Source organism: Toxorhynchites rutilus, chromosome 2 (assembly GCF_029784135.1).
Source record: "Toxorhynchites rutilus septentrionalis strain SRP chromosome 2, ASM2978413v1, whole genome shotgun sequence".
Taxonomy (NCBI): domain Eukaryota; kingdom Metazoa; phylum Arthropoda; class Insecta; order Diptera; family Culicidae; genus Toxorhynchites; species Toxorhynchites rutilus.
The window spans coordinates 4,371,973-4,384,102 of NC_073745.1; the positions used below are offsets into that span (position 1 = coordinate 4,371,973).

General features: G+C 39.9%; 2 protein-coding genes across 2 annotated transcripts; one reads left to right on the plus strand and one right to left on the minus strand.

Moving 5' to 3' along the window:
• Positions 1 to 2,148: 2,148 nt before the first annotated feature.
• LOC129764246 (uncharacterized) lies at positions 2,149 to 3,607 on the minus strand. Its single transcript, XM_055763146.1, has 2 exons — positions 2,860 to 3,607; positions 2,149 to 2,352 (listed from the first exon to the last, which is right to left on the minus strand). The coding sequence occupies exons 1-2, from the start codon at positions 3,055 to 3,057 to the stop codon at positions 2,149 to 2,151; spliced, it is 402 nt and encodes a 133-aa protein (XP_055619121.1). The 5' UTR covers positions 3,058 to 3,607.
• A 5,832-nt stretch (positions 3,608 to 9,439) lies between these two features.
• On the plus strand, positions 9,440 to 10,693 carry LOC129764247 (uncharacterized). The gene is made up of 5 exons (XM_055763148.1): positions 9,440 to 9,563; positions 9,861 to 10,189; positions 10,248 to 10,456; positions 10,516 to 10,619; positions 10,685 to 10,693. Exons 1-5 carry the CDS (start codon positions 9,561 to 9,563, stop codon positions 10,691 to 10,693), a joined length of 654 nt encoding a protein of 217 aa, XP_055619123.1. The 5' UTR covers positions 9,440 to 9,560.
• The last annotated feature ends 1,437 nt before the right edge of the window (positions 10,694 to 12,130 follow it).

Genomic DNA, 12,130 nt, shown 5'->3' on the forward strand with positions numbered 1-12,130 from the left:
ACTGCTGTCGATCGCACTCGTGGGGCTGCGGTTTAAAAGATACGCAGCCGTCTGCACGGCTTCTCCCCAGAAGCATTTGCTGATACCGGAATCCTCCAGCATCGTCCGGGCCTTGTCTACCAGAGTGCGGTTCATCCGCTCGCTGACCCCGTTCTGTTGGGGTGTGTGCGGAACCGTCCACTCTACGATAATACCCTTCTGCTTCAGGAACTTTTCAAAATGCTTGCTCCGGTATTCACCGCCGTTATCGCACCGCAAACGACTGATCCGTTGACCAAACTTTGCCGTTGCAGCCGCTTCGTAGTCGCGAAAACACTCGAACACTTCATTCTTCGCACTAATGAGAAATACCATACAAAAATGGCTCCAATCATCCACGAAAGTCACAAAGTATTTCGCGCCACCGACACCGACTGGCGTAACCGGACCACAAACGTCCGAATGAATAAGTTCAAGCACTCGCGACGATCTCTTTTCTGTACGAGACGGAAATGGATTCCGCGTCTGCTTGCCGATCAAACACGACTCACACACAACACTGTCTTTATCCGTATGTGACAACTTCAGTCCCGTTACCATCTCGTCTCGATTTAACTTTTCGATACTACGCACGTTTAGGTGGCCAAGACGTTTGTGCCACAGTTCCAGATCTTTTGACACACGACCGGTCGTCAACATCGAACTTTCACCACGTCGCTGACTGCAAAAGTCTAACTGGTACAGCTTACCGACTCGAGAACCACACGCGACGATTTCACAACCACGATGGATTTCGACTTTTCCGTTTTTGTACACAACTGTCATCCCGGCTTCATCGACACGCATCACTGAGAAAAGATTGCATCGCAAATCCGGCACATACAATACATTTTTCACCGTGCACTCTATTTGCTTCCCAGCGACGTTGCTCATCACTTTCACGGTTCCCGAATACTCCGCCCTTATCGTTACATTGTCCTTCGCAATGGCGATCTCCACGGGAGTCTTTAGCCGCGTCATGTCTTCGAATAACGATTTATCGTTCACTAAGTGATCGGAGCAACCTGAGTCAATGTACCAATGCACTTTTCTCAGTCGTCCTTCTTTCACCCCCACAAAACACACGCCACTCGTTTCGGCTACGTTAGCCTTCGATTTATTTTTGTCACTTTTCTTCTCCGAATCATAATTCTTCTTGTTCGGACACTCGGACAATTTGTGTCCTTCAACTTTGCACCCGAAGCACTTTATTTTCTTCTTCGTCTTCGGATGTTGCTTCGTACCGGAAAACGCAGCCTCATTTTTCGGGACACACAACTCTACGCCTTTTCTCTTCGTCTCCTCATCCAACAGTCTGCATTTCACAAACTCGATGGACAGATTCTCCTCGGGCATTGTTTCCAATGCTGTTACAACAGTCGAATATGAAGATCCAAGCGTTAACAGCAGGTGGCACACCACATCGAGCTCTTCCAACGCCGCACCGGTAGCCCGATATTCCCGCACAAGTCGATCAAACTTAAGAAAATGCTGCTGCAACGTTCCGCCGTCGAATCGAAGTGTGAGCATCTGTCTCTTCAGATGCATTCTACTAGCTATGCTGCGTCGCTCGAACACCCGCTGGAGGGCGTCCCACACATTCTTCGGAGTCTTCTGATCGTGAATGTACTCCAATTGAGAATCGTGGATTCTCGACACGAGTAAAGATTTACACCGCCGGTCTTGCTTAGCACGCTTTTCGCGACGCTTCCCTTTTGCTTCTATCACATCCGCAGTATCACCCGGCGCGTCCTTCAGCGCCTCAACTGTGTCCGCATCCGTATAGACACACTCCAAGAGCTCCTGCTCCTCCAGGAGAATCGTCATCCGATACTTCCATGCGGCATAGTTCGAGCCGTCGAACAGCGGAAGAAAGTGCCGCTCGTACTTTTCCTCTTCCATCACACGAAACCGATTTTTCACTTAAACCCGTCGAACAATAACGACACTGGGCCCATAACCTAAAAACGGTATTTCGGATGGGCTTGGAAAAAAGATTTAACACGCGGGAATTAGCAAAGAAAGGAAACACGTTTATTCTCGATGAATATATAATTTGGAATGACAAACAGTATCAAGGTATGTGATACAAAGGTAAGCACACAAGTGGTGCTGTCACAGTATTCTATATCAAGGTATGACAAGTAGCGAGGGGTTGCCCACTCTAACAATTACTTCTCGTAGCTCAGCCATCGCTTCTGATTTTGGCCGCCATTCTTCAGGGCCTCGACCGCCACCAGTGGCTCTACGCGATAATGTCTCCTTTGAAACCGCCTGACGGATGTTCTTTTTTATATTTTCATATTTCTTTTTGAGTACTGTCAGCGTTCTCACCTGTTTGATAAAATTGATAAAAAAAAAATATTTGTATTGATAGAGCCATAACCCGATCATAAATATCATAATGCTTTGAATGCCCACGCATAATAACAGGGACAGTTTCGGCAGCCCAATATCAATGAGAGTTGAATCAAGTTGAATTAGTTTTAGATAACATCAATCCTACTTTGATTTGATCAGTAGTGTATCCAGGGGGAGGGGCTTAAGGTCAAAACCTCCCCCAGAGCCTAAAATTTTCATTTACATCCTCTTTTTAAAATTTGTTCGACACAAATCCTCCCTAGACCGAATTTCTGGCTACGCCACTGAGCGATGAATAAAATCTGGTTTGCCGCGCTACCACTGTGTCACTCTGTCGCTGTCATTGTGCTTGGGCCTTAAAAAGGTCTGGCTCGCATTCGAAGTATATTCAAAATTTACAGATTGCTCAAACTAAAATCGTGCGTAACGAAGAAACGCAAATTTACTTGTGAATAGCACACGAAGTACTATTATACTTACCGTATTGAGGCAGCTCGTATTGAACTCTCTAGTGATTTCCTCCCACATGCGAACTTTATCGTCGTTCCTTTTAACGTCGCTGACCTTGCATTCAATTACGTCTTTTCTATTCAATGCTAATCTCAGCAGCAATTCTTCTTCCGCATCTGTGAAATTAATCGAGCGGACTCGCTTTTTGTCTCCGAGTTTCGGCGTCATTTTACTTTACCTTTTTGTTCAAAGTCCCAACGAGTTGTTAAAAACAGAAAAATAGATTCAATTCTTCTACTACTGACACTATCTCATAAGAGCCAAAGTCTTATTTATAAAAATGACTGTTTCCTGGTGTTATGTGTTGAGAAATATGTAATTCTCAAGGAAACATTCATCATTACTGTGAAAAGAAAAACACATGCTGTTGCATAGAATTGATGAGTAAAGTAAAAAAAAACATAACAACATGGAAAATCCATGAAAATCATTTATTACATTTACGAAATTGGCCCTCATTAATGATCAATGTCGAATTTCTCGATTGCGTATCACATCAAAACAATCATCGTCGGCTTAAAGTGACAGGTCAAATGGAAAAATAGGGCGACCAAACGGGAAATATACCTAAGCGCGGCTTACGGTAAGCGAGCCTCTCAGATTGCTAAACCGGGGTGAAGAAATGTAATTTTTTAAGCCTCGCTTAAATGTGCGGCTTAACGTTAAGCGAGGCTTACCGTAAGCCAGGTTTAACGCGTTAAGCGGGGCAGGTGAAGAAAACGGCCCTAAGTGGTGCGGACTCAATCCACTTAATTTTCAAGCAAATACATGCATTTTTTCAAGCGATTTCTTGCAATAAATTCTCAGACTACCAGAGATGCCAGATTTACAGATATGTTTGTAAATTCACAGACATCTGTAAAGTACTTTTTATTTTTGTTGCAAACTTTTTGAATATAACCATATTTCAGAGATTTTTGAAAAATTAGAGGCTCTATTCATCAAATCAAAGATATTTTCCTCACCGTATGACATTTTTCATAGTTTTAATATATAAAAAGTTTTTATTTTTATGTTGTATCAAAATACATGACGTTAGTCTATTTTTTGAGTCATTCATTAACGGGAAATTGAATTCCCATATGATTGAAAATTACATCATGATAAGCGTTGTTAGTCCATTCGATATTTGCGCTAGCGAAGTTGATCTTTGTTCGAAAGTGAAAAGGGGTTTTCAGGCAAAACAACGCCCTCCTTTATCTTCTATATAAATCTATATAAATAAAAATGGAAGGCCAAATGTGTTACTAATCGCTAAATCCGATGAAGGAAAGGGAGCCGTCTTCATTTTGTTGTATTTGTTGTATTCTGCCCATAGAACAATGTTATGGTGAGAAAAAGTTTAGAAATTCGTTTTAAAGAGTTCATATCAAAACAATAATTTTGGGGCGGGACGAAGTTCGCCGGGTCAGCTAGTATATATAGAGCCATTCTATGCCAAACCAATAAGTGGTTCTCAATGGGAAAAATGATTTTTTTCAAGAATGAAAAAATATATATCTCTGAAATCGAGATATGTCATGTAAAACATCCTCAGCTTCCTAGAAAATATAGCGTACTCTAGTCCAAAGCCATGAAAACGATAAAAAACAACTGCAATCGATTATTAAGAAAATAAGACCCAAGTCCAATATTTTTTAATAAAAGCTAGCTAATTGGCTTCAATTAGATATGTCGATAATCTAAATCGGTTCAGTGGTTCTAAAGTTATGAATTTTTGAAAAAAGTCAGTTTTGGGAAAAAGTTGGAAAAAATGATTTTTCGGACAACCCTAAAATGGAAATCACCCTAACGAAAAAATAAAAAAAATACGGGTCTAATGTTTTGGGATGAAGAACAAAAATACCACTTTCATCGAAATCTGAGAACCACTATATCAGTTTGGCATGGAATGGCTGTATATATGCAAAATATACATATACAAAATATACAATAATATACAAAAAAAAAAACAATCTTACGTGCATCGCGATGTACAAAATCTGTGAAAATTAACGTTAGCAGACATTCCTACAGATCCGCAACTTTTACAGACATTTCCACATTTTTAACAGACTTACATATTTTTACAGATATTTTTTAAAAATCATCTGGAAACTCTTCGTTCCACTTTTCATCGAATATTTTCAAATCGCAGGAGTAAACATTTACGTGACTGTGACTTCGTTTGTTTTTATTTCATTCGGAAAAATATAATATCAGGGAAAGTGGACATTAAAAATGCGTTGCTCAGTGAAAGGCTGCCCGAATACGAGTGAAAATGTTCGCTTAAGCGTATACCCTCAGAAACGTTTTTACAGACGCGCTGGGTCGATTTTTGCGGAGACGAAAAACTAGTTCCGAATAAGGGTTCCCTATCTGTGGAGTAAGTACGATGTTTGAATTATTGAAAACTAAAAGTGTAGCGAAACTTTCATACACATTTTCAGGATTATTTTGATAGAAATACATCGTTACATTTCAACCGGAAAGGAAACCTAGTTAGAAACCGTAATGCCTTCTCCACATCTAAGCCGGTAGTTGACTCAGAAGATTACGTCCATCATCAACACGAAGCGCAGATTGCTTTACCGTTACATTCATCATAAGTTTCATTATTTTTGCCTTTGATAACAATACCTTTTTTATAGTGTTGATTATCATAAGAAAAATAACACTCCTGATCGTTGGATCTTTTGACGTAGGACTACGTCTTTCATTTCTATACCGGGGTGTAAAATCAAAGTTTCGAAAACGAAAGCGTTACGCCGGACACCGAGATTTTGGGCGTTAATAGCTCTTAAACAACTGAACGAAATGGTATGATACACACTTCATTCGAAAGATAAAATGTCTACGCGTTATATACTTGTAACTTTTTCATCAAAAAACTTGTTTCAATAGCCTTAAAATTGCAGGCTATTAAAATTGCAGGCTATTGAAATCACCAATCGGTATATAAGCGAGCGCCGCTCGTAAACCCACTCAGTTATAATTGAACAGCGATTGGAGCATGTTGTCGCTGTTGTGGTGAAGCTCTTCGTTTATCATGAAAGCGCGGATGAACGGTGTCACCAAGAGCCTGTTTGTGCACCTTAGGCCAGAAGAGAATCCATCACGAGGAGAGTGATGCCACAAACGGTTCCTCGGGAAGAGATCGGAGCAGCCGCCACACACACCCATACACGCGCGGAACTCTTCGTTTGAATGCCATTCATCATCGAGAAAATTCCGGAAAGATTCAATCGTTGCTGAAAAATAATCTGCCAGTTTCCCTGGGAACTGAAAAATACATTCATGCGAAAGAGTTTATTTTAATGTTTTCTAATTATATAACACAGCGACCAAATACATTTGGTTTTGTGATTTTTCAATCAAGTACAATTAACAGGTGGTTATCAAGTTAGCATTAACCACTGGTGGTGGACTTCGAGAGAAATCGAGAAGAATCTGGAAAGACGTTACTGCAAAATAATCTGCCAGTTCCCCTTGGAATTGAAAATTACATTCAAGCGTAAGAGTTTGTTTTAACGTTTTCTATCCATGTTATACTGCGACCAAATACAATTGGTTTGGTGATTTTTCAATCAAGTGCTATTAACAGGTGGTTATCGAGTTAGCATTAACCACTGGTGGGCTTCGAGTATCGAGGAAAATCTGGAAAGAACTAATCGTTGCTGAAAAATACTCTGCCAGTTCCCCTGGGAATTGAAAAATACATTGATGCAAAAGAGTTTATTCTAATGTTTTCTATCCATACAACACTGCAACCAAATACATTTGGTTTTGTGATTTTTCAATCAATCGCAATTAACAGGAAAGCTTCTGAAAATTATTCTTCCCCACCAGTAGAAAATTTTCGTATCCAATATTGTATGCGCGCGCAACGGAAAATGTTTCGCATCGTGAAAATAATATAATTTTCAATCGATTATTGCTCAGTTGCCGAAATTTCAAACTCAGAGAGTTCATTCCCCTCTAGTTTGCCTTCCAAATTGCCATCGTAAACCACACCTTCTCTTGATTCAATCACGCACAAAAAGCATACTTAAACGATATTCTGGTGGTGAAACGCATTCATTTTACGTGAAGATATCGACAAGACAACATCGTAATTGAACGAGGTGAACGTGCTGGACGAGCTGGACGGCGAGGGATCGAGGGATTCGTTACCTAGCCTGATCTGACCTGAAAGACATGCAGTTTGTTTGGAACTGTGAGGGAGGGCAGGTAAGCCGTGCCATCAAAAGGAGAAGAGAAGGTGACCAAGAGAGTATCAGCAAAGATATTATCGTTGCTGAAAAATAATTGCCAGTTCCCCTGGGAATTGAAAAATACATTCATGCGAAAGAGTTTTTTTTAAATGTTTTCTAACATATAACGCAGCGACCAAATACTTTTGGTTTTGTGATTTTTCAATCAAATGCAATCAGCAGGAAAGCTTCTGAACATTATTCTTCCCCATCAGTAGGATATGTTCGTTTCCAATATTGGATGCGCACGCAACGGAAAATGTTTCACATCGCGAAAAACATAATTCTCAATCGATTATTGCTCAGTCACCGAAAGTTTCAAACTCAGAGAGTTCATTCGCCTCTAGTTTTCCTTCCAAATTGCCATCGTAAACCACACCTTCTTTCGATTCAGTCACGGACAAAAAGCATACTTAAGCGATATTCTGGTGGTGAAACGCACCATTCTTTGTGTGGACACCGACTGGACAACATCGTTGCTGGACGAGCTGGACGGCGAGGGATCGAGTGCCTTTCTCAAGGCAATGAGGGTGGAGGTATAATGCAGGAGTTAGAGTAGAGTTCCAAGGGCCTTTCTCAAGGCTAGAGACGAATGAACTGAAAAGTTTAAAATCTCTATAATACAAAACCATTCTATCCATGAAACGCATTCATTTTTCGTGAGGACATCGACAAGACAACATCGTTACTGAACGAGTTGAACGAGCTGGACGAGCTGGATGGTGAGGGATCAAGGGATTCATTACCTGGCCTGACCTAACCTGAAACCCATTCAGTTTGTTTGGGATTGTGACGGAGCGCAGAAAAGCCGATCCATCAGAAGAAGAGAAGACGACCGAGAAAATACCAGCATCGAAAATTGGTTCCGCATGAGACATCGGAGCAACCGCCACACACACACACACACACACGCGCAACTCTTTACATTTGCTGGTTATCGAGAAGAATCCGGAAAGAAGTGATCGTTGCTGCAAAATAATCTGCCAGTTCCCCTAGGAATTGAAAATTACATTCAAGCGAAAGAGTTTATTTTAACGTTATCTGTCCATATAATACTGCGACCAAATACTTTTGGTTTTTTAATTTTTCAATCGAGTGCAATTAACAGGTGGTTATCGAGTTAGCATTACCCACTGGTGGTAGACTTCGGGAAGAATCCGGTAAGATACCGCTGCTGCAAAATAATTTGCCAGTTCCCCTTGGCATTGAAAATAACATGCAAGCGAAAGAGTTTATTTTAATGTTTTCTAACCATATAACACTGCGACCAAATACATTTGGTTCTGTGATTTTTCAATCAAGTGTAGTTAGCAGGGAAGCTTCTGAAGATTATTCTTCCCCATCAGTAGGATATTTTCGTATCCAATATTGGATGCATAAAACCTTGTACCTCCAACGTAACGCTCTCGTTTTCGAAGTCCCCCAAATATTCATTTATTCATTCATTCAGAATGGATTCAGGTTCAACAACGATAGTCCTACGTCACCATTGCGGTTATACCATAGATATAACCCACTCCCTGTTTTTTGACATTTCAATTGGATCTTTTTTGACAGCCACTTTGATTCAGTCCGCACTACCTAGGTGCGAACCCAACAGCTTTCGGGTTGAACCTAGTTCGAAACTAGGTTGAAACTGAGTGAATAAAAAAACGTTTTGACAGCAGTTAGTTTGGCACTGGGGTACAAAAGAACAAGGGAACAAAAACAAATTCGCTATCAGTGCAAAAAGCTATCAGTGCTCTTTTGAAAATTAAATCGTACGGGAAGTGGTTAACAGTCACGCAACTCAGCCCTTCACAAATTTTCGAGTGTGTCATAACGACAGTAAATCGAGCAGATCAAAACAACAATATTTTAGGCAACCTTACCATGTACCGACATGTTTGACGAACAGACCGAAAAAAATATTTTAGGCATCCACTAACTGAATATTAGTTTGTCGTGTTTTGTGTCGAATATATTTGATCAGTAAAGGTTGATGAAATTTTATCTGTCGAAAAAAAGGCAAATATTTGGCTTCGGCCAAACAGTGTATAATCCAGACATCAATTGAATATAGGCTACCCAAAATCAAAATCAATATGGCGTCATTTGTTTACCAACATATCATTTGCGAGGATTGAAATCGTTGAAATCACGGAGAAATGCGCTGCTTTATTTCTAACTGCATGAGCTATTTTCATATTTCGGTTTCACATGGAGGTGTTCACATTTAACATGAAATTTAAAGTTAGTCACTATTCGACTATATAACCGGACCGAGTTGTAAACAACAGTAATTGACAAAACCAAAATGTCAGTGAACCGCAGCAATATCCGCGTTGACGGCATTGAGTTTGACATTTCAAATTAGGGGGTGAAACGTAAACAAACGCAGTGAGAAAAACTATAATTTTTGTTCAAAGTTATCTTGAGATTCTATAGCTTTCTGCAAAAATGGTGAGTAAGAAAATATCATATACCATATGCATAATCTTTTTTCACCATTCGTGCAAATCGTACTTGTATTGTTCGTCCATAATTAATATTCAAAAACTAGTATGATTTGCGAATTGGAATTTCATCTCTCGTTTCAAATCAAAATTATGAACGAAAATCGATGTTTCGAGGTTTCTTCCTGAATCTGTGGTAAAAATCTTTAGTTACTTTAGTGCGATTTGAACAAAAAATAGTTCCGGAATATTTCTAATGCAATGAAAAGCTAATGAAAACCTTTAATATTTCTTTCTTAAACAGGCATCCAATGCGATAAACTCTTCGATGATGACGGTAAATTTGCAGCTTGCCGATATTTTTCAATACGTCGGAGGAGGAAGCAGGTTGATAGTCGAAGGTGAACGGGTGTTTCAAGCTAACCACTTGCTTCTTGTCGGAGTTCAAACCGTGCACGAGGACGGCTTTACCATATTTGCGACTTGTTTGAAGTCATCATCACCTAGAGCTGATCCACACAAAATTTCCATCCGCACCAGACCTTCCTTTGAAAAGTGGTCTTTTCAGTGTTCGTGCAAAGCTGGAATGGGAAAATGCAAACACATAATGGCCGTTTTAAAACATCTTCTAATGTGTTTTTTTGTGATTTTCTTGAATACAAATGGCAAAAATCAATTTTTCTATTTTTAGGTTCCCTTCAGTTCCATTGCTTACAGTAACAGATTTGCAACAAAAGTGGGGTAAAATTGCAGAAAAAGTTGCTGACGATATGTACAAGACAACACCATTGACCGCATTCTGCAAAAAAATGACGAATACAAAAGATACGACTGAAGCTGTCTCGCCGGCGGGTTTGACTCACGATGAGGGTACCAACATTCTTCAGCTTTTCGTGAAAGGTTTGCTTCCAATTTATTGATCGATTTTTTAAAATAAAATTTTAATTATTAATTATTAGGATTCCCTGAAAGCGGTCTGGCATACGAAAAGAAAGGACGAGAAATGAAAAATATTGACAAAAATAATGAATCTGATGTTCTGAATACACTTCTCGATATAGATGTGCAAAGTCATTCTACAGAATCCATTGATTCGTTAATTTCTATTGAAGAAAATATGACTTGCAGTCTACTTAAATCCTTCCTGAGAAGATCGTTTCATCCTGATAACTTCACGATGATCGATCGTGAAATAATGGAATTTATAGGTCCGTTAGAAAAGGATCTGCAACTTCATTTCGAAATTAATGTGAAAGTATCGGAATACGAGTCTTTGAAAATATGTACAAGAACTATAGAACAAAGAGTATCAACACAATGGAAAAAAGAACGAAGCCGGCGCATCACTTCATCCAGTGCATACTCTGTGTATACATACTACACAAATCAACCCGACAAGAACAAAAATTGGAAAAGTAAAATCCTGAGTATGGTGACACCGAAACATCTTTCAACACCAGCAATCGTACATGGGATCCGATGCGAATCAAAAGCCATAGCAGCATATGAGCGAGACTACAGAAAAAACGTTTGGAGTTGTGGTTTCGTAAGTTGATGTCTGGTATGGCTGTTCTTTTTAAAATCATCCGTTCAGTAAGCCTTCTCGCAGCTAGAATAAAATATTAGACATTAGTATTTTAGAATGCAACAGAAAAACACTACTTACTAGGAACAACAAAGTTTGTAATGCTAAAATGTAAGCTGCAAGCTTTCGACGACGGAGATGGCTCATAATTCAGTCGCAATTTTGTCAACCAAACCTTATACCGTTTTCTATCCGCCTTCGGGGGAAAGTTGTGGAATGAATATCCTTGGCCATTCCGTGTACGACATCCAGGAACTATACAAACCACTTTACTAGAATGCGGTGTTATAGATTGAATCCCGATATTTTCATCACAAGGCTCGTTGCAAGGTTCACTTTGCTTCCACTCGGCCATTTTCTCCACGAAGCACTGCACTGCAAATGAATTGTATCGTAATGTTTTTCGCTTTATTATTAAAGACAATGAATTGACAGAACTGTTTAATATAACAGCACTTCATTTCTTTTCAAGTTTCATTCATAATTTTATTAAAGAAATTACCCTAAAATCTCAGTCCTCCAGATGCGCCTATTTTTTCTGCCTCCTACAAACGCTGAATGAGGCCAGAATATTCGTTATTCACCGTAATATGCTGTTTGAAAGCTGTTTAAAGATTCCTAAAACTAGCAGACGACACAATCAAAGAATTACAATGAGTAATCACTGTATCAAATTTGTATATTTTCGATGGCGGTTTGTTTATGTTTTGCCCCCTAATGAGAAGCCAACACCTGCCAACACCAGGAGGCACTACCGTCGCACTGTCAACGCGAATTGGGTACACTGGCAATATGAGGGATTTGACCCCTGATATGAGCACCCTAAAGCCGGGTTCAGACGGTGCGAGCAAGCATACGAGTCGGTCTAGTCAGTTACTGCAGTGCAGCTACTCACACCGTGTGAACACATCATGCCAGTTATTGTCATGTGTGATCCGGCGTGCGAGCTACTTCAAAGTTTTTTGAATTTACTCGCACTCGCATGCTTC